This window comes from Canis lupus, chromosome 1 (assembly GCF_011100685.1).
Source record: "Canis lupus familiaris isolate Mischka breed German Shepherd chromosome 1, alternate assembly UU_Cfam_GSD_1.0, whole genome shotgun sequence".
Classification (NCBI taxonomy): Eukaryota; Metazoa; Chordata; class Mammalia; order Carnivora; family Canidae; genus Canis; species Canis lupus.
In genome coordinates this window covers 50,004,121-50,023,394 of record NC_049222.1, presented here as the reverse complement: position 1 = coordinate 50,023,394, position 19,274 = coordinate 50,004,121, and the positions used below count along the sequence as shown (strand labels likewise).

General features: G+C 40.4%; 1 protein-coding gene across 2 annotated transcripts in view; it reads right to left on the bottom strand.

Annotated features, from left to right (window-relative positions):
- The window catches only part of SLC22A3 (solute carrier family 22 member 3), an 88,424-nt gene that overhangs the window by 27,676 nt on the left and 41,474 nt on the right, over nt 1-19,274 (bottom strand). For both annotated transcript variants that reach the window (XM_038526497.1, XM_038526496.1), the window contains exons 2-5: nt 18,503-18,606; nt 16,002-16,156; nt 14,156-14,324; nt 13,165-13,282 (exon numbers count right to left, since the gene is read on the bottom strand). In XM_038526497.1, the coding sequence (XP_038382425.1) occupies nt 13,165-13,282; nt 14,156-14,324; nt 16,002-16,156; nt 18,503-18,606 (546 nt within the window). The remainder of the gene's footprint in view (nt 1-13,164; nt 13,283-14,155; nt 14,325-16,001; nt 16,157-18,502; nt 18,607-19,274) is intronic.

Below are 19,274 nucleotides of genomic sequence, written 5' to 3'. Positions count from 1 at the left end.
TCATTGGGACCACGTAATGATATAAATTTACTATGAACTTAGTAAAACCTTTCAACTCATTAGTTATTTTTTTAAAAGATTCCTATTTATTCATGAGAGACACAGAAAGAGAGGCAGAGACAGAGGCAGAGGGAGGAGCAGACTGCCCACAGGGAGCCCCATGTGGGACTTGATCCCAGGACTTAGGATCATGCCCTGAGTTGAAGGCAGACACTCAACTGCTGAACCACCCAGGCATCCCAACTCATTAGTTATTATTAACAACAATCGCATCTACCTTCATTCTGAAAAAAATAGTACCTATTTACCCAAGATGTATTAATTCACTCTACAGACAAGGTTTGGTTGCAAATGGTTTGAGGACTTTTGTAAGGATCTGTGGCCCATTGGGACAGGCTGTCATATGGATTATCCTATCAACTGTAGGGCTGAAGTTACAGCTACTGGATGACAGGAGTGGGTTAGCAATGCTGCTCATCAAGGTTTTCTATCTGGTCACCCTCTCTGCCCATTACAAGGGAAGTGACAAAGTTTTGCTTTTAAGAGAAAAGTTTCCTCTAGCAGAAAAATGGTTCTGGCCATTTCTCCCAGCATTCCCATATCCCTCTCCTGGGAAGGACGTAAAGGCTTCTCTACTCTCTAAGTCCTCCTTTATCCAGCCTCCTTAAGAAGGATGCATTCACCACGTGGAGAAGGACCGCTGCTTCTCCCTCAGGTCCTCTGTCAACAGCACCAAATTCAAAGAAAATAAAAAAAACAGCACAGGTCTATGTTATTTGTTCCAAAACAAGAAATCTAGCTATCTCTGGATTGTGTGTGAACCTAGGCCCCTTTGCATCTGCACCCACGTGAAAAAGTATTGCTATGGCAACACAACCAGCCTTCTTCATCCGGCCATCTGGGTGCCATCTCGGGAAAGGGAGGATTTATTCCTGAAAAATCTAGCACCTGATATCTTTGTCTTCCTGGATGGGGACCTCGAAGGATACAAACAAATGCATCTTAGTGTGTTTTCTCCTTTACTATTCAGCACAATTTCCTGCTGTGTGTCTGCAAAGAAGCACATCTGTGTACACCAGCAATCAAGTTGGCCCCATAAAATTTAAATGATTTCACCTGCTCCCCAGACTGCATCTCTTTTTCTTAGGATTATTTCATAAACAGGGCAATTTTCCTAGTGGGACGAAACGAAGATCTACTAAGCAGTATTGTCATGGTAACAACAGCTCTGGATTAGGAATAACGCCCTGGAATTCCTGCCAGGGAGCTGGATACGCAGGGTTCTGGACATTGTACCCATCATTGCCTCCGCAGCGGGGAACGCTTTCACAAAGAGCTAGTATTTTCTCATTTATTCACAGCAGGGAAGCACAGCAATTTGGATTGCAGAAACTGATTTTGCCAAAAACACAAGAATGGGCCAAATGGCACAGGAACAAAACACTTGGAAAAGCCAACCATCTTTCTCTCTCACACAGATAGAGCATGAACATTTCAAAGGCGGTATTAGAGGGCCATTTCCTTGGCAAATGCTCGAAAAAGAAAAAGAAAACGCAATCCCACTCCCCTATTCTATTAGAGGGAGACCTAGAATTAAAATAATTGAATTAGGCATTTTCACAATGCCCACAAAAGAGAGCTACCAATATTAACAGAACAGGACAAGTCTGTGTGGGTTATTCATTTTGTTTTATATTTTAATTAATTTTGTTTGTAATGCCACCAGGGCTTGGGCTAAGCAGAAAGAGGCAAATGCTGCCCTGCATCCCACAGGGTGCTGGGGCTGGAAGGGGAGGACCACTGCTCTTTAGGGCAAGGATCAGCCTTTGAGAAGGAAAAAGGAAGGAGTCCATGATTCCTAGGTTATGTAACTAACGAATGAGTAGTTGAAATGACTCTGAATGTCACTAGGTAAAGCTTGGAGCTCTCCCTCAGTGTCATCATCCATAAAGCCTTGTCTGGAAGGTTTGCTGGAATCTCAGCAGTAGGGAGAGCAGGTCAAGTGTGAATGGAAGGGGCCGGTGCTCTGCACCTGGCCACGAATGGGACCAGGACCTGCAGGTGGAGAGGCCAGTGCAGGGGAGGGTGCTCGTGGGTTGTCCACAGGCCAGCACCGCTGTCTGTGGTCTGGGATGCATCTGGAGAAGGGGTTCTTAGGAGCAGCAGTCTGTAGAAAGAGCAGGTACCAATCATCAAGAGAACGTAGCATCTAGCTTTCAGCCAGCAGATGAGTGAAGGTATAAGCAGTGGGATCCTATTTTCAGGAGAAAGGACAGAAATGAAGCAGGGGGCAGGGCCTCAGTCAAACAGGCTAGGATTCAAGACCAGATTAAGAACTGGAATAAAGCTGGGGAGTGAGCCAGTTGAATAAATCAAATGTGTGCTTTTTGTATACTTATCAAATGTCAATCTTATTTAAAAAAAAAAAAAAAAGGAATGCCATTTCATGTTGGAACTTCAAATAAAGGCTGTAAAAGTTAAGACTGAAGAAGGGGCTAGGAAGAGAGAGGCCCCAGGGTGCAGCAGCCTGCCTCAGACTTTGGGACCAATCCAGCAAGCAAACAGAGCCCAACTTCTAGTGGGGCCAGGAATCCCTCAGAGGTATCAGGATCCACGGGCAGGCAGACAAATGTGGAGTTCACAAATGTAAACCTCTGTGTCTTCCTCTGAGCATGGTCAGGAAAGTGAAGACTGACCTGCTTGTCCCAGTTTGCCTGAGACTTTCTGAAATTCAGCTCTGCAACTCCTACATCCTCAGAATCCCCCCAGTTCTGGGCAAATGAGGGAAGCTGATCACCCTGTAGGTCACTGCCTGAGTCCAATGTCCTGGGTTCTGTAGATCTCATTACCCGTGAGTGACAGGTCATCAGACACCAGGACTGACGGGTGGGATGGAACACTTGGAGTGCATGTAATAGTAACGCTGCGTGCTTTCCTCTCACACTTCTGATGGATGTTTTTCAAGCTTTAACTTGTATTTCAATGAAAGGTATATGGCCAAGTTATTTTAAGAAGGGCTCTGGAAGGTGGGTTGTGAGGGTCTGGGAGAAGAGGAAGGCTCTGTCTCTCCAGGGTTCCTCACTCAAGATGCTGCTCTTTGGAGAGGTGTCCTGAAAATCTGCCTCACCCGCTCCAAGGCTGTAAGCTCATTCCACAAGAGATAGGTCACTTGGATTCTGAGTTCAATTAAAGCCATATGACGCTCCAGAACATCCTCCCCTCAATATTTGTATGGGTTAAATGAGAGTCCACTGACCTGGAAGATTTCAGGCGGAATTTCCTTTAGTGGAAGGAACTTACTATTTATCACCAGCTTGGGGAAGGAGCTCACCCTGCATTCAAAGGTCCATCAGTACTGTTCTTATGGCTTTTTAGTTGTAGCATTATTTCCCTTTTCATGCAATATTTTTCTTCAAGCACTATCTTTCCTTTCCATGCAATATTATATCATTAAAAAAAAGATATGGGAACTAAATAGATAATCCATTTAAACATAGGCTACTTGTAGAACTCAGGCAATCTGTGAAAATATATTTAGATAGAGTACTATTAAATTAACTCTGAGCTCCAAAGGTCTGTTTTAGCTGTATGAGGTGTCCTGTCATTTTTCTTAAAGATTTTATTTATTTATCTACTTGTTTATTTATTTATGAAAAAAAGGAGAGGGACACCTGGGTGGCTCAGTGGTTGGGTGCCTGCCTTCAGCCCCGGATGTGATCCTGGAGTCCTGGGATCGAGTCCCACATTGGGCTCCCTGCATGGAGTCTGCTTCTTTCTCTGCCTGTGTCTCTGCCTCTCTCTCTCTCTCTCATGAATTAATAAATGAATCTTTAAAAAAAAGAAAAGAAGGAAAGAAAACAAGTGAGCAAGGGCATGAGTCGGGGGAGGGGCAGAGGGAGAAGAGAAGGAGAGAGAGAATCCCAAGCACTCCATGCTGAGTACAGAGCCTGACATGGGGCTTGATCTCACAACCCTAAGCTCATGCATGACCTGAGCTAAAATCAAGAGTCAGGCACTTACCCAACTGAGCCACCCAGGCACCCCATGTCCTGCCATTTCTTATCCATTCAAGAATAAAAATGAAAAGCTAAATGAAAGCTAATGTGGTAGCATGAATGAGACAGTACTAATTTCTATATGTCATTTTCAACGACGATGGTTTTACCAGTAGGATTGGCACCATTAATTCTGTGTGAGGTCAAAGAATGAAGATTTAATCCTATTAAAGGGAAAGCACTGTATGAGTCTCCAGTGACTTTCTGTCCAATATCCTTCACTAGTTTCTAGACTCACATCTTTCTGGCACTTGACACAGTAACTGGACTGGAGCAACCCTTGGGCAGTGCCTGGTTCTGAGTTACTTTCTCTTAATCTTTTGAAATGAATTTGATGAAGACAGTGTTTGAGTCCCAAGCCTGAGATGGTAATTAAACATAGCATTAACAAAGAGTGTAATTAATTGGATTGAAAACCACACCCCAGAAGGGGATGGCCAAAATCATGGTGTGGTTCCTTCTTTGGAAGAACAAAAATTATGTTTACAAAAATCATGTTTATAAAAATTGTCCCTTGAAAGGGAATGTTGTAAACATTCTCAAATCTGGAAAGTCCCTCTCTGTAGCAATATTGGTATCTGTGTGACAGTTCGTTAAAATACAGAAAGATGGCAGCTATAAAGAGATGCACAGTGAGGTAATCTAAAACTTAGCCTAACACTACATAATGATATTAATATTCTTAATATTATTAATAATTCTTAATAATATCAAGAATATTAATATTCTTAATATTTTCTATTTCTTATATATTCATCTAAAAGTGGGATCATCGATGATGATGCTTCAGGATCACAAAGCTCAAATGTTGGTTCTCGATGTTACATAAACATGCCACCAGGGAAACTGCCCACGAACGTGTGTATGCTTAATGGGTACCAGTATAACACCTGGTACTTACATTTTAACAAGTTGTAGATTAGCTATCAACAATGAACTATATAGGCATATCATCAAAATAGGGAAATTATGGTCAAGACTTAAAGGTTTGTTGGGCCAACAGAGAACAACAAAATCAATAACAAATATAGACATACTCAGTTCTATGCTGCTAGAGGCTGTCAACTAAGGTTGCAACATGCTCTTTTCCATGAACATATCCCACACAAAGACAAAAGTAGAGGAATAGAAGAGGAGAGAGATCTTTAGGATGAGAGCTTTTAAAATCCTTTAGAAAAAAAATAAAAGCAAAACCACAGCTAAAGGTACTACCTATGTAGTTTATAACCTGGTCAATAAGTGACAAAAGCTATTTAACCAGTATATTGGTTAAATAATGCTGTGTAACAACTATCAATCTTAGTGACATAAAGTAATAAGTATTCATTTGACTCATGTGCTTATGGGTTTGCTGAGAGGCTGCTGATTTAGGTTTGGGGAAGTTTTGTTAAATAAGCTCTACTCCAAATGCCTCTCAGCCTCCTCTGGGGCCAGGAGGCAAGCCAGGGAATATTCTTCTCATGGTGATGGCTGAAGCGCAAAGAGCAAGCCCAACCATAGAAACACATTTCAAGATTCTACTGCATCACCTCAGATGGTTACCTACCATTGGCCAAAGCAACTCACATGGTCAAGTTCAAAGTCAAAGGGCAGGATATACATTCCACCTACCATGAGACCAAAGCAAGTTACATTGGTATGTCTAATATCAATGGACCCAGGAAGGATTTTCATCCAATGGAAAGAGGAGGAGGACATGAATATTTCAAACAATGACCTAAACTACCACATTCTTCTGTCGCCTCAATAACCAAATATATGTTGAATCACTAAACCTTACCCTGGCAATTGAAACAATGCCACTATGATCAGCTATAGTGGTTAACTTTGGCCACAAAAACAAACACCCTCAAATCTCTGCAGCACACTGGGACGCACTTAGCAGACCAGACCATAGTTTCCCAAGGAAATAGTTATTTCTTGGCCACATTCCATGTGGCAGCTACAGGACAGCTTTCTGCAGCTCTGTTCCAAGTTGTGGCTCTTCTTATTCTGAGACCCACGCTGAAGGAACAACACCAATTTAGGATATGCTGTTCTTGTGGCAGATGGAAAAGGCAAGAGAGCTGTCAGGAATGCATGATGCCTTTACAACTTCTGCTCTGAACAGGTACCTTGAGCCATCAAATCAGATAGCCGAACCTGACTCAGTGGGGAAATATATCTGCCTGCAGAGGCGCGCTGCTGCAAGTCCTACAGCCACACGTGGGAATGTGGAATCCTTTTACAGAGAGGGGCGAGGAGCTGGAAATCTATTTATTGCAGTGGTATCTATCGCAGATTGTACCACTTTGTGATAAGAAATGGTCACTGAACAACAATCCCAGCTCTCCACTACTTACCAGTAGACCTAGTCTACTACTATCAAAAGCCTAAGCACACTTAAACACTTGCCCACTTTCTCATCTATTTTGACAAACACACACTTAGTTTTTAGGGCAATGGCCATCTCTTCAGACCAGCATTGCCACCCAGTGCATCATGTAATCATACACACAGTACTAGTATGTACCTACTGGATGAGCATGGAGAGTTGGATTGATTGGTAACTTATTAGATGTAAGGCAAGAAATAGCACACTACAAGTAACAGGTAGGAAGTAATGTCAAGCTGATGCCAAAGAAAAATTTGACTGCAACATTTGAGAACCTTGCCTTATGAACAAAACTAAGGGGATGGCCAGGGCAGGAAACAGTTCTATCACTGACACACTCTCCAGGTCAGAGGACAACTGTGGATGCTCTGTAGACAACAGGACACATTACTGTGCTATGTTGTGCCTGGGCTGTAATGACTGTAGACTTGCCAATAGTTTGATTTTATTTTTTCAAGTGTGCCTTAAACTTTGCGAAGGCACCTGTGTGTATGTCTGAGCTAATTGTCCTTCTGCATTGGGTCACTGCCTTGTGTTTCGCACTCAGCCCATCCTTGATTCTCTCCAGTTTCTATATACTTAGATTCTTTCCATTTTCTAAATTTTTTCAACTTCCTGTAAGTTCCACTCACTTGCCTCATTTGTATTGGTTTTATATTTTTGGACTTTTCTTAACAGTGAATAATAGACTATTGGTATATTCAGAGAGCCTTACATTCTCATCACTTGTATTTCTAGCTTCTAGCTGTGGCTTCAACAAAGTCAGAAGCTAGCTGGGAAGCCTAGGGACCAGTAATACAGAGAGCCACAGTTTATTTGCCCATGAAACGAGTAACATCCATGTGAAATAAAACTGAGATTATTTACTGGACAACCAATCCTCAGAATAATCTACCTCGTGAATGTTGCAAATTAAATCCACCATAACTATTTCTTCCCATATCCTCCTTCTATTCACAAAGTTCAGGGGATTGGTATAAACCTAGTTTGTGGTGAATTTAGGCTATCTTCCATAATATAGAGAATTATTTTAAGCTAGGTCTTTTGACCCTCCTAAAATAGACCAGGATCTCTCATGACAGTGATGGAATAGGATGGGGTTGGGAGGTGGCTAAGGAAGACAGGAAGACAGCATCACTGCCAGGCCTCTTAGGGCTGCTGTGCGTTAGGCAGATCCTTCCCAATTCATTCTAGCTTCACTGCAATCTATGATGGGAACCCTTAGGGTGAGGGACAAGTCTTGGAGGATGGAGTAATTTACATGATAATAACTTCTTCCAAAAGTCAGGATTTACTGCAAAGGGCTTCTATGAAAAGTGAAAGCAGAGCACTGGGCAATCAGCCTTGGGCATGGGGGTCCTTGGGGTTATACCCAGAAAGAGGGGGTGCCAGCTAAGCCAGCAAAAGAACTCAGAAGATTTAAAGTGACTATGTAAACATAAGGTTTGCTTTTCTACTTACATCATACCATTTTAAAAGGTTGGAGATGGATAGGTTCAGTCTGAAGACATGTGTTTAAAAACTTAAAGCACCCTTTGAGAAGTAGATGATTCTAAGAGTGGGATCCTGTGAGATGAGCCTGGAAAATCTCCTCATGCTAATAAGCAAAGAAGCATTCTGGAACTCCTTGGGATGTGGCAGAGGGACCCTGGAATCAGCAAAGATGAGCCTTGTTGGTCCAAAGATGGGGCAATTTGAATACCAACAAAGAAATTACAAAAACTGTGAAGGACTGAGTCATAGGAGGTAGGTTTAAATCCACGAGTTCATAATGAGGCTTCAAACCCCCCACAGCATAGAATTCATTGATTGCTTTTGGAGAATGCAGGGAATCAACTCATTACTTTGGAAAGAAAGAAAGAATTACACAGGTATCTTGCCTTGCCTATAAGAACTGTATCTCAGAGTCAGCAAACAACTGATGGGAGAAGTCTTTATGAAGTATTCCACTAATAAATGAAGAAATCATGATAAAATGGGAATATTGTCATTTGCAGCCTCTGATGAATTAATAAACACAGGCAACGGTGATCTGTGGCAGCTAACACTACAAAGGAAGAGACGGGCAGACACAAGGTGTCTCTCAATGGAAATGTACTAAGTCAATTATGGAGTAGAATCGCCAGAAGTATCAATCCTAAGCCTGATTTAGCTCTAGATCTACCTCCCAATTGATAGGGAATAATAGAAGAGACAGAGGGTCATTCGTATTAAAGGATCCTAAGCTTTGTAGTACAACCTGAAATCTGGCATTGTGATGCCCCCAGATATGGTTTTCTTTTTTAAAATTCCCCTGGCTATTCGGGGTCTTTTCTGATTCCACACAAATCTTAAAATAATTTGTTCTAACTCTCTGAAGAAAGTCCATGGTATTTTGATAGGGATTGCATTAAACGTGTATATTGCCCTGGGTAACATTGACATTTTCACCATATTAATTCTGCCAATCCATGAGCATGGAATATTTTTCCATCTCTTTGTGTCTTCCTCAATTTCTTTCAGAAGTGTTCTATAGTTTTGAGGGTATAGATCCTTTACATCTTTGGTTAGGTTTATTCCTAGGTATCTTACGCTTTTGGGTGCAATTGTAAATGGGATTGACTCCTTCATTTCTCTTTCTTCAGTCTCATTGTTAGTGTATAGAAATGCCACTGATTTCTGGGCATTGATTTTGTATCCTGCCATGCTACCGAATTGCTGTATGAGTTCCAGCAATCTTGGGGTGGAGACTTTTGGGTTTTCTATGTAGAGTATCATGTCATCGGCGAAGAGGGAGAGTTTGACTTCTTCTTTGCCAATTTGAATGCCTTTAATGTCTTTTTGTTGTCTGATTGCTGAGGCTAGGACTTCCAGTACTATGTTGAATAGCAGTGGTGAGAGTGGACATCCCTGTCTTGTTCCTGATCTTAGGGGGAAGGCTCCCAGTGCTTCCCCATTGAGAATGATATTTGCTGTGGGCTTTTCGTAGATGGCTTTTAAGATGTTGAGGAATGTTCCCTCTATCCCTACACTCTGAAGAGTTTTGATCAGAAATGGATGCTGTATTTTGTCAAATGCTTTCTCTGCATCTAATGAGAGGATCATATGGTTCTTGGTTTTTCTCTTGCTGATATGATGAATCACATTGATTGTTTTACGGGTGTTGAACCAGCCTTGTGTTCCGGGGATAAGTCCTACTTGGTCATGGTGAATAATTTTCTTAATGTACTGTTGGATCCTATTGGCCAGTATCTTGTTGAGAATTTTTGCATCCATGTTCATCAGGGATATTGGTCTGTATTCTCCTTTTTGGTGGGGTCTTTGTCTGGTTTTGGAATTATGGTGATGCTGGCCTCATAGAATGAATTTGGAAGTACTCCATCTCTTTCTATCTTTCCAAACAGCTTTAGGAGAATAGGTATGGTTTCTTCTTTAAACGTTTGATAAAATTCCCGGAAGCCATCTGGCCCTGGACTCTTGTGTCTTGCTGGCACAAAAACAGACACATAGATCAATGGAACAGAATAGAGAACCCAGAAGTGGACCCTGAACTTTATGGTCAACTAATATTCGATAAAGGAGGAAAGACTATCCACTGGAAGAAAGACAGTCTCTTCAATAAATGGTGCTGGGAAAAATGGACATCCACATGCAGAAGAATGAAACTAGACCACTCTCTTGCACCATACACAAAGATAAACTCAAAATGGATGAAAGATCTAAATGTGAGACAAGATTCCATCAAAATCCTAGAGAAGAACACAGGCAACACCCTTTTTGAACTCGGCCACAGTAACTTCTTGCAAGATACATCCGCGAAGGCAAGAAAAACAAAAGCAAAAATGAACTATGGGGACTTCATCAAGATAAGAAGCTTTTTCACAGCAAAGGATACAGTCAACAAAACTAAAAGACAACCTACAGAATGGGAGAAGATATTTGCAAATGACATATCAGATAAAGGACTAGTTTCCAAGATCTATAAAGAACTTATTAAACTCAACACCAAAGAAACAAACAATCCAATCATGAAATGGGCAAAAGACATGAACAGAAATCTCACAGAGGAAGACATAGACATGGCCAACATGCATATGAGAAAATGCTCTGCATCACTTGCCATCAGGGAAATACAAATCAAAACCACAATGAGATACCACCTCACACCAGTGAGAATGGGGCAAATTAACAAGGCAGGAAACAACAAATGTTGGAGAGGATGCGGAGAAAAGGGAACCCTCTTACACTGTTGGTGGGAATGTGAACTGGTGCAGCCACTCTGGAAAACTGTGTGGAGGTTCCTCAAACAGTTAAAAATATACCTGCCCTACGACCCAGCAATTGCACTGTTGGGGATTTACCCCAAAGATACAGATGCAATGAAACGCCGGGACACCTGCACCCCGATGTTTATAGCAGCAATGGCCACGATAGCCAAACTGTGGAAGGAGCCTCGGTGTCCAACGAAAGATGAATGGATAAAGAAGATGTGGTTTATGTATACAATGGAATATTACTCAGCTATTAGAAATGACAAATACCCACCATTTGCTTCAACGTGGATGGAACTGGAGGGTATTATGCTGAGTGAAGTAAGTCAGTCGGAGAAGGACAAACATTATATGTTCTCATTCATGTGGGGAATATAAATAATAGTGAAAGGGAATATAAGGGAAGGGAGAAGAAATGTGTGGGAAATATCAGAAAGGGAGACATAACGTAAAGACTGCTAACTCTGGGAAACGAACTAGGGGTGGTAGAGGGGAGGAGGGCGGGGGTGGGAGTGATTGGGTGACGGGCACTGGGGGTTATTCTGTATGTTGGTAAATTGAACACCAATAAAAATAAATAAATAAATAAATAAAAATAAAAATAAAAATAAAAGGATCCTAAGGATGTAATCAACCAAAGTTAGACTGCAGAAAAGTCTACAGAAACAAAAGACAGAAAGAAACCTTAGTATTCTTTACTACCAAGGTTGCAAGAAAAAGAAAAGAACAGGAACTTACAGACTAAAGACTGAAGAAAGCTTATCAGCCAATCACAATGTGCAATCATCACTGGACAGTGGTGGCGAGGGCGCTAAACTCACGTCTGACTTCAAACTTGAGTTTCAAATGGGGATCATCTAACTGCTTAAAACCAGAGCTAACATGTCTTGGAAGCCACTGGATCCACCATCCATGATCCTTTACAAGCACTACCATGTAGAGCATTAAACTACTTCCCCTTTGAAATGTCTCTAGAGTGCTCATGAATTGGAAGTGGCTCAGTGGGTCTACAGGAGCAGCGCTGAACTGGACACCACAGGACATGTAAGAGCAGCTGCTTCTGGGAATCATCCCATGGCCTTTCAGCAGTACTCACGATAACACACCGCATGCCTAGTTAAGTGGCATTTTTCTTCACAAGCCATTGGCACACACTGTTTTTTTCTCTATTTTTAAAACTTTGATGTAGATCTGCCATATGCTTAGCTACTCATACAACATCTTCAGGATACTGCTGAACGAAGAACAAATATATTTATTGGACTATTAAAACTGAGGGAAGATTATCATACATTCGATCCAGTTTGCAAAGACAAAGGTTAATGTAATGAAAGCAAGGGGAGAGGGCAGCAGGGTATTTTTTCCTTAAAAAGAATCCATAGCCCAAATGTGCTCAAAGGAAAACAAGGATTGACTCATCTTCATGGTTAAAATAGATCATGTTTTATCTTTATCACATAGTGTATGATCTGCACACCCCTAGGTACATCATCATAATCCAATGTTGATTGGTCAGTTGAAACCTCTATGATCACAGAGGCTACTGCTTGCTGCTGAATGTAAGCGTGAAGGAAAAAGGTAGAAATCCAAGTATCTCTGAGGTTGGGGACATGACATTAAAACTAACAAAGCTTTTTTTTTTTTTTAATCAGAACGTTCTATCAAAACCAACTAAGGGCTACAAAAAAAATCGATGTTAGCAACCTAATATTCTCAAGGTTTATATCAAAGATTCATATCTTCTGAAAATTCTTCTCTAATATTCCTTCTAAAATAAGCCTTCTGTCATTCCACCTTCACTTAGTCTTTGCAGTAAAGCATTGCCATATATCTTTATATATTTTTTTCTAATTATTTGGTTGTTACCTCAAATATATCTGTATGTTTTCAAAGGCATAGCAAATCCTCCAAAGAGCAAAGAATGAGTCTCCACCATTTATCTTAGTGTAATGATACAGAAACACCCAAAAAGCCTTTGGTGGAAAAAAGAAAAAAAAATGGAGGAAGAAAATAAGGGACAGGGGGAAGGTAGGCCAGCAGCACCTGTAAGTCTAAAGGCTGAATATTACATTGTTGCTCACACTCTCATTCACTCTCAATTAAATAAGTCTTGTATTCCAAGACTACATTTAAAGACAAATTTTCAGACTACACTGAATGTCAAGAGAAGATTTATAGTTTGTGTAACTTAAGATGAATGAATGACTTTATAGTATGGAATTATAGTAAGTATAATAATTCAAGTAACATGATACAACTATTGACACATGGACCAAGCTACCAGTTGACCTCAACTCTTGTTATCACAGCTCCACAACCATGTCTTCTTTAGTACACCTTGTGATTCTTCCCAAGGGTTTTTCTTTTTTTCCTTTTTAAAAGCCAAACTAAAATGATTAAGTCAGCTGCTCAATAATATGTGCATAAGAGACAAATTAATTCATCCACTTTAACAATGTTTGTTACTAGTAATAAATAAGATTACCTCCGAGTAATTTGGTGACAGATATTTCCCATTGCATTTGGCAATGCTCCTCAGAATTTTTAAGGCTTTATCCCCTTTCTTCCGAGTAATCAGCCAGCGGGGAGACTCAGGAACCACCCTGGCAAGAAGAAGACTTTTTTGAGTTATGTTTGGTAATTTCAAAAGCTAAAAATTAATGACTTGAGTTTCTCTATCAAAATAGATCTTGTGAGTAGGTACAAGTTTAGGGGATTCTGAGAGTTTAGAATGTGCTCTCTGAAACACAGATTATCTCAGAAAATTTATAATGGAAGGAAAAAATGTTCACTTGATAACTAGGTCACTGGTCCTAATAAAAATAACCAATAGTACATTGCTCTTGTAAGACCAGGCTGTCCTAGAGCATAGCGTCCTTGATTACACATATGAAAAGAACTGGGATTTAATGAGCATTTAGGAAGAAGTGAAGACTCAATTCATGTAAGCTGATTTCCCCATATATTAAAATTAAATTAGAGAAATGATCAAAATACATTGACTTCAGTATGAGTCAAATGCATATAACCTGTAGCTTTCTGATAACTTAATTTTCTCATGCTCTTAACATTTTCTTATTCCTCAGAAGACTCCTGAATAATATTAACTTGCTTAATAGAAAACACAGAAAAGCAAACAGATCTCATTGCATTTAATTTGCAAGCTGAAATATTGGCAGATATGGTTTGTTGCCTTAAAGGGTTCATGAAGATATTATAAAATAACAAAGCATAATTAATACTCTATTTAGAATTTTATGTTTGGGTACTTTATTAAATTATTTTAATTATGACAATTAGTCAAATAATAATCTCTATAAATTCTCAAATTTTCTAGAAATTCCCAAAGCCCATAGTCACTCTGGAGATGTCAGGAAATCTCTGTAGTTGCTTTCACTTTCATGGTGGTTTAAAAGCGTAGATTCTACATTTCTGTGGAATAAGAATAAATTCAATAATGACCAAAACCACTTTACCAGTAATAAAGGAGGAAGAGAAAGCTGGGCAGCGTTATGGCTAGCTGAATCCCTTGCCAATTTGGGATAAAGTAGGCAATTCCAGGGAGAATGATGATTCCAAGAGTGAAGAACATTTGGACCACTATTCCCACAATTCTCCTTTGCTTTGAACCTACTATTTCTGTTACTGAAGGAAAACAAACAGAAGTTAGGGAAGCTCAAGATCAGCTCCAAAATAAACAAACAGAGAGATGTTACATCTGTCATATCCATCAGCATTGCTAGGATGCTACAGAACTCTTAAAGGTACGAAGGCTTCCATACGTGCTGGAGCCGTGCTTTCTGCTCACTCTCTTCTCTGCCAGTTATCGGCAAGCACATGCCACATTCATCCCACACACCCAGCCCAATACCCTCCTAAGTATACAAAGAACATATGTGTTGGTTTTAAGAAAGCTTAAATGATGACTATTTTATCAACACAGAAATAAAATAAGCTGGCTAGTTTTCTATCATGGTATCTCTAAAGATTTGCATATTATAAAAGAGATTATTTATGAGCATTTATGAACATTATAATTCTACAAATAATTTTTTAAAGATCACAACACAGTTTTCATCAAATGATGATTCTTTTTTCCACAATGCTGGGCTTTCCATTTATGTGATATTTCTTTAAAAATCACATGGGGAATTTTACTGCTGGCATCCCTCCCCTTCTCCCACCGCCCCCCCCCCCCAAATTCATCCATTTCTATTTGTCATCTATTCTATTCCGATCATCCTGGGATATGCTATCTTAGTTGTGTCCTAAGATTACAACTTTGAAAACTCACCTAGACTCAAATCTCCTTCATATTCTAAAGTTATCCCTTCTGCGCCAGCCAGCGACAGGCAACCTTCCAGCACTCTTTCCTTCCTTGTCCATAAAAGGGTTTTTCAAAGAGTCCCCAAAGTGGGCACTGCTTGGAGAGGGATTGTCTAGGAGTAATGGAAGGGACCAGAAGCCTAACAATCTGGAGCAATAATCAAAAAGGTGCTTTTGTGTCTCCCTGCTCACAAATCCACCATGGCCCTTAGAATAGGTAGCTGGACATCACTAGAAACAGAACCAAAGTAGCAGCCAGGACTTTTCCCAATAAAATTAGCAAAGCGCAACCTCAAGATTTTCTTTCTTTTATACCTAGAAGGTCAAACTTTCTAGTTATGGAAGAGAGCAGAGGTTCACAAATGAACTTCTCATTTGTAGGTCAGATCTTCATGGTAAAAAGTTCTCCATTTGAACAAAAGGAGAATTAAGAAATAATATTTGAGAACACAGGAATGTAATCTCAACCCTTTCACAGAAATACACAGAAAATACTTTAAAAATGTTACAAGGAACTGCTAAAATTTTTATAGAAATTAATCTCTGATAGGGATGCCTGGGTGGCTCAGTGGTTGAGCATCTGTCTTCGGCTCAGGTCCTGATCCCAGCATCCTGGGATTGAGTCCTGCATCAGGCTCCCCGCAGGGAGCCTGCTTCTCCCTCTACTTATGTCTCTGCCTCTCTCTGTGTCTCCCTCTTGAATAAATAAATAAAATCTTTAAAAAAATCTCTGATAAAGCAAAGCAATAACGTGCTAGCAGTATAGCAGTACTAGAAAGTGTTTCACCCAAGTACTTTGTGATATTCCATATTTGACAAAGTGGCATTTTAATTTCCTGAGTCAGAATTTCACCCCTGCATCTTCCTATTTGCAGAGGTCCTTACTGTGGCAGCCGCCAAGCCTCTACATATGAGCCTGAGGAGGGCTGATTGGCTGGCCCCTCCCAACCACCTGCCCCTGGCATCACAGAGACACAAGGCATAGCAATGTCTTACCAATCACGTAACAGGTCATCCATGTCCCCTTTCCAAACACACCTTGTAGGAAGCGGAAGACCACAAACACAGGGAAATTTGGTGCAAATGCCACCACAACACCGGTGACGCCAACACCGAAACAGGATATTAGGTAAATGACTAGTCGGCCATACCTTTTTGAGAAAGAGAGAGGAAGAAGTCACCTTCAACGCTTCCATTGACACAATGAGAAAGACTATCATTAGAAGCATTGTTAAGAGAGGTTAAGTATACGAATTTTGTTTTTAAGATTGCATTACTACCAGGTACAGGTTTGTTGGAAATTCTACATTTTGTTTTATAGCAAAACCAGGGAAAATAAGAGCATATGCCTCTGAAACGACATGTCAAAATGTAAAGCACAGAATGGAAATGTGATTTTCAAAAAGATGATGCTCTCTATCACAAACAGTTTCCTTGGTGGCACAGCTCTGACAGCTGATAGCATCTTTGCAAGTGGAGTGGGAAGGAGAAAAGGAGAAAGCCCCAGACCCAGGCTTCAATCTTGGCTGAACCATGAGCCAGCCCTACGATCTCAGGTCCCTCTCTTCGTTAATCTAAGACTCATATTTTGTTTGTTCGCTTGTGGGTTATTCCCCCCGCCTCTTTCTACAATGAGGTTGTAGAGGCTCAAATGAGATGCTGATGTGAAAGCTCCTTACAAACTATGAAGTTCACAATCAATGTGAACTGTTCTTAAGTTCTGCATTTTATCCTCACTGTTTACAGGATTATTATTAAAAGCATAGGCAAAGGACACACATTATTGTGTGTGATATTCTGGGATTCTGGTGTTAAATGGTTCGCAATAGCTGTGCCAAATTATCGGCTGGTGGAAGTTTGTCATCCATGACCCTTAAGAGTCGTGATTCAAAAACATTTTCTCAGAGAAATTCCTGCCAAATTCGCACATGCAGCATCTTGCTCTGGTCAGCGGAGTGGAGACAGAAGTAGTCCTAGTTTATCTAGGTTTAAAATTCACTGTCTATACTTCCTACACTGTCCTCTCCTAGATATATGGCCTATTAAATCATTTCTTGTCTTTTCCTTCAACGACTTAAAGGAGAGAAGGAGCCGACAGTGGCTGGCCTGGCAGTGAGGCAGGATCATTCATAGGTCTGTCTTCCTCTCTAGAGCATTGAGTCATCTCGGAGGACAGCCACTCGGTCCCCTGCTAGACACAGGTAGGAAGAGCCTCCCTTCTTTAGTTGAGTTACTTTTGTTTGGAGATGTGTTTACTGATTGTGAGAAACATGCAGAAGCAGCTAAACCTAGGATGTTTAAATCAGAAATACATGTTGAAAATACATGGCTCCCTTGCGGGTCGTAGCCGGCTAGGAGAGAAAGTGATGTGTGCGGAGATTAAGAAAAGAAAGACAAATGGGAAAGGGTATAAGAAGAAGCCACAGAAAAAGACATGGATAATAGACAGGGAAAGAGCATCGGACACAAGGATTAAGGAGAAAGGCCCATGCAGAGGAGGGTGGCAGGGGGCTGCAAGAGAAAACTAAGATAGGTGAAGGAGCAGAAAAAGAAACCAAAGGATTTCACTTTGAAATCCTAGTCTGGTCACACTCCGACTGTCTATTGGCTAAAGCATTTGGGGCATTTAATTGCCTCCAATGAGCTAATTAATTGCAGTGGCCCATTCTCCAAGTGGGACCCTCTGCACTGCGCACCACAAGCACAGGCACAAGGACGCACCTAGGCTGGGCTAGAGTGACCAGAGTGATCGTCTGATCGTCAGCCAGACACGGTCAATGGCCAAGGCTTGCCTACCCCTGTCCTAAGGGGTCTAGAAGCAATAATTAAATTATGGCATGTGTTTTCATAGTTAGAATTGGTATAAAGGAAGAGTTAAATATGAATACAATAACAAACATCAAGAATGTTTAAAACAGGAATATTTGAATAGAAAGCCTGATTGTCCTCAATATATATATTCACTGTGTCTCCCATTAGCTGGTATATTTATGGATGTTAAATAGTAGGTAAAAAATTTTTAATGATCTTTGGAAAAACTCTTTTTTTGCAGAGTTTTTAACTTGTAACATAAAATACAATGATTTATTTTTTAAAAAATTTAAACATTTAAATGAAACATATTTGGAAAGGGCTGACTCTGACTAAATCAGACACAACCAGTGAGCTATGGGAGCACATGCAATTGACTCTGCAGCGTTCAGCCAGCCAGCCATTTGCACAATGAAGTGACTGCCTTGCTGGTGTGTGTTTCCACTCAGATGCCTTCAGGTCAACTGGGAGCAGCCCCATCCACTGATACAGTTCAAGGAGTAAGGAGATAGAGTTGAACAAGAATTCGCCTAACCAAATAAGCATGAATGTCACAAGTAGAGAAATTAAAAATTTTTTTCAAGTTTAGCAAAAATAGTTTTCTAATGGTTAACATAAAACATTTTCATCTCTACACGTTTGCATCATGTTCTCGTGCTCTCAATGGCTGTCCTATCCGTGCCTACCTGTCTGCTGCATAGCCCAAGGTGAAGGCTCCAGCCAAGAAGCCCAGATTTAGGACGGCTTGCGTGAGGTCCAGCATCCAAGCATTGACGCACACAAGGTCAAACTGGGAAAACAAGGCAAATACATGGGAGACACATGACTGTGCTTATCCTCAAGACACCTGATCTTCTGTCCAGATCAGTGATAACTAAACATTTTTGCCCAGACATTCCTTAAATTTTTTAAATGTATCACATATTTTTATATAGATATATAAATGTTGCATCAGTTTCAATGACTGCCGAAGATGTAATTCACTGTATCCAACAGTCTATCAGAGCCATTGACAACCTACCGTCACACTGGAAAAACAAACTGTTCAATAGTCTCAATCCGAAGTCAATCTTTTTTCCTTTTTGAATTTTTCTTTTCATTCCCACATACTTACATCTTAATATTCTAAGTAGAGAATGTTTTGTGTTTTGTGTTAATGTGTATTGCATTAATGGTGAGGTTAATAAATACCTCTCTGCATAAAAATTAAGTTTATAAATGGACATTTAATTAAAAAAAATTTTCCCTGTGACAATGTCTCTAAATATTTGCATCTTTTCTCATTGGGTTATAATTATAGTCACTAGACCACAACGGATGAAAACAGGAAATATGATGAATTTTGAAAAAGATTTACTATTGGGAGTAACATTTTGTGGGAAATGCACCTCTGTATTTCTAGAAGAATGTTAAGAAAGCCTGGGGTTTTCCAGCTAGTTCATGTAATCTGCAGAGAAA